The 934-nt window shown below is 37.8% G+C and overlaps 1 protein-coding gene across 1 annotated transcript in view; it reads left to right on the plus strand.

The window, feature by feature from the left end:
* Positions 1-934, plus strand: part of aldh5a1 (aldehyde dehydrogenase 5 family, member A1 (succinate-semialdehyde dehydrogenase)) — a 9128-nt gene that overhangs the window by 1727 nt on the left and 6467 nt on the right. Inside the window, exon 2 of the mRNA XM_034873645.1 lies at positions 498-581. Within this exon, the coding sequence (XP_034729536.1) occupies positions 498-581 (84 nt within the window). The remainder of the gene's footprint in view (positions 1-497; positions 582-934) is intronic.

The raw sequence follows: 934 nt of genomic DNA on the forward strand, positions 1-934 counted from the left end.
TACATACATACATACATACATACATACATACATACATACTAGGGGTGGGAATCACCAGATGCCTCCCGATACGATATTATTGAGATTTTAAACAAATAGCAATATTCTGCGATATATGGTAATTTATAACCTTTTTTCCAACTTCTGATTTTTCCCAATTTCAAACGACGTCCCCAAAAGGAAACTCATCAACATCTGTTTCATCTAAAAAGAAACATTTCTCTGTTTGTTCATCTCACTTCAATGTCGCTGCAAAATGGGACAAACTGACCAAACACACACATAATATATAATATATAATAACGGATCCATACATGCGATGATTTGTATTTTCAGATGTTATAATGTCTGTGTGTGTAATGTGATGTCATGGAGAGTAATGTCAAAAGAACAGATTGAAGGACACTGGGAAGAATAGCTTTTATATGAAAACAACAACTATCCACACTGTACATTGAGTCTCCCTTCCTGATGCAATCTGATTGGTTGTCTCACAGGAGCGGAGCGTCCTGTTGAGGAAGTGGTTCGACCTGATGATGCTGCACAAAGAAGACCTGGCCAAACTGATCACGTTCGAATGTGTGAGTATCACGTGGACCAAGGGGACACTTGATCTCCCATTGCTGATTGTTGATGGTCCTTACTCAACACTTTAGGATTTTATTTTAGCATTGAGGGCAGGTCAGTTTCAATATGAAACAACTCCGAAATCACCGTCACCAACCCCACCAGACTCCATGTAAATAATCACTACTTTTATCATCATAAAACACACTTCATTCAAAGAGAATAGAAACTAAATATAACTATTAAAGGTTCATCTTTCCACTGTTCCAACAATCACCACTCTGGTCTGGTTGAAATATACTGCTCTATACACGCTAAAAGTAGTGATTATTTACATGGAGTCTGGTGGAGATATGCTGCTCTATAC

The sequence above is a fragment of the Etheostoma cragini genome, chromosome 6, assembly GCF_013103735.1.
Source record: "Etheostoma cragini isolate CJK2018 chromosome 6, CSU_Ecrag_1.0, whole genome shotgun sequence".
Lineage (NCBI taxonomy): Eukaryota > Metazoa > Chordata > Actinopteri > Perciformes > Percidae > Etheostoma > Etheostoma cragini.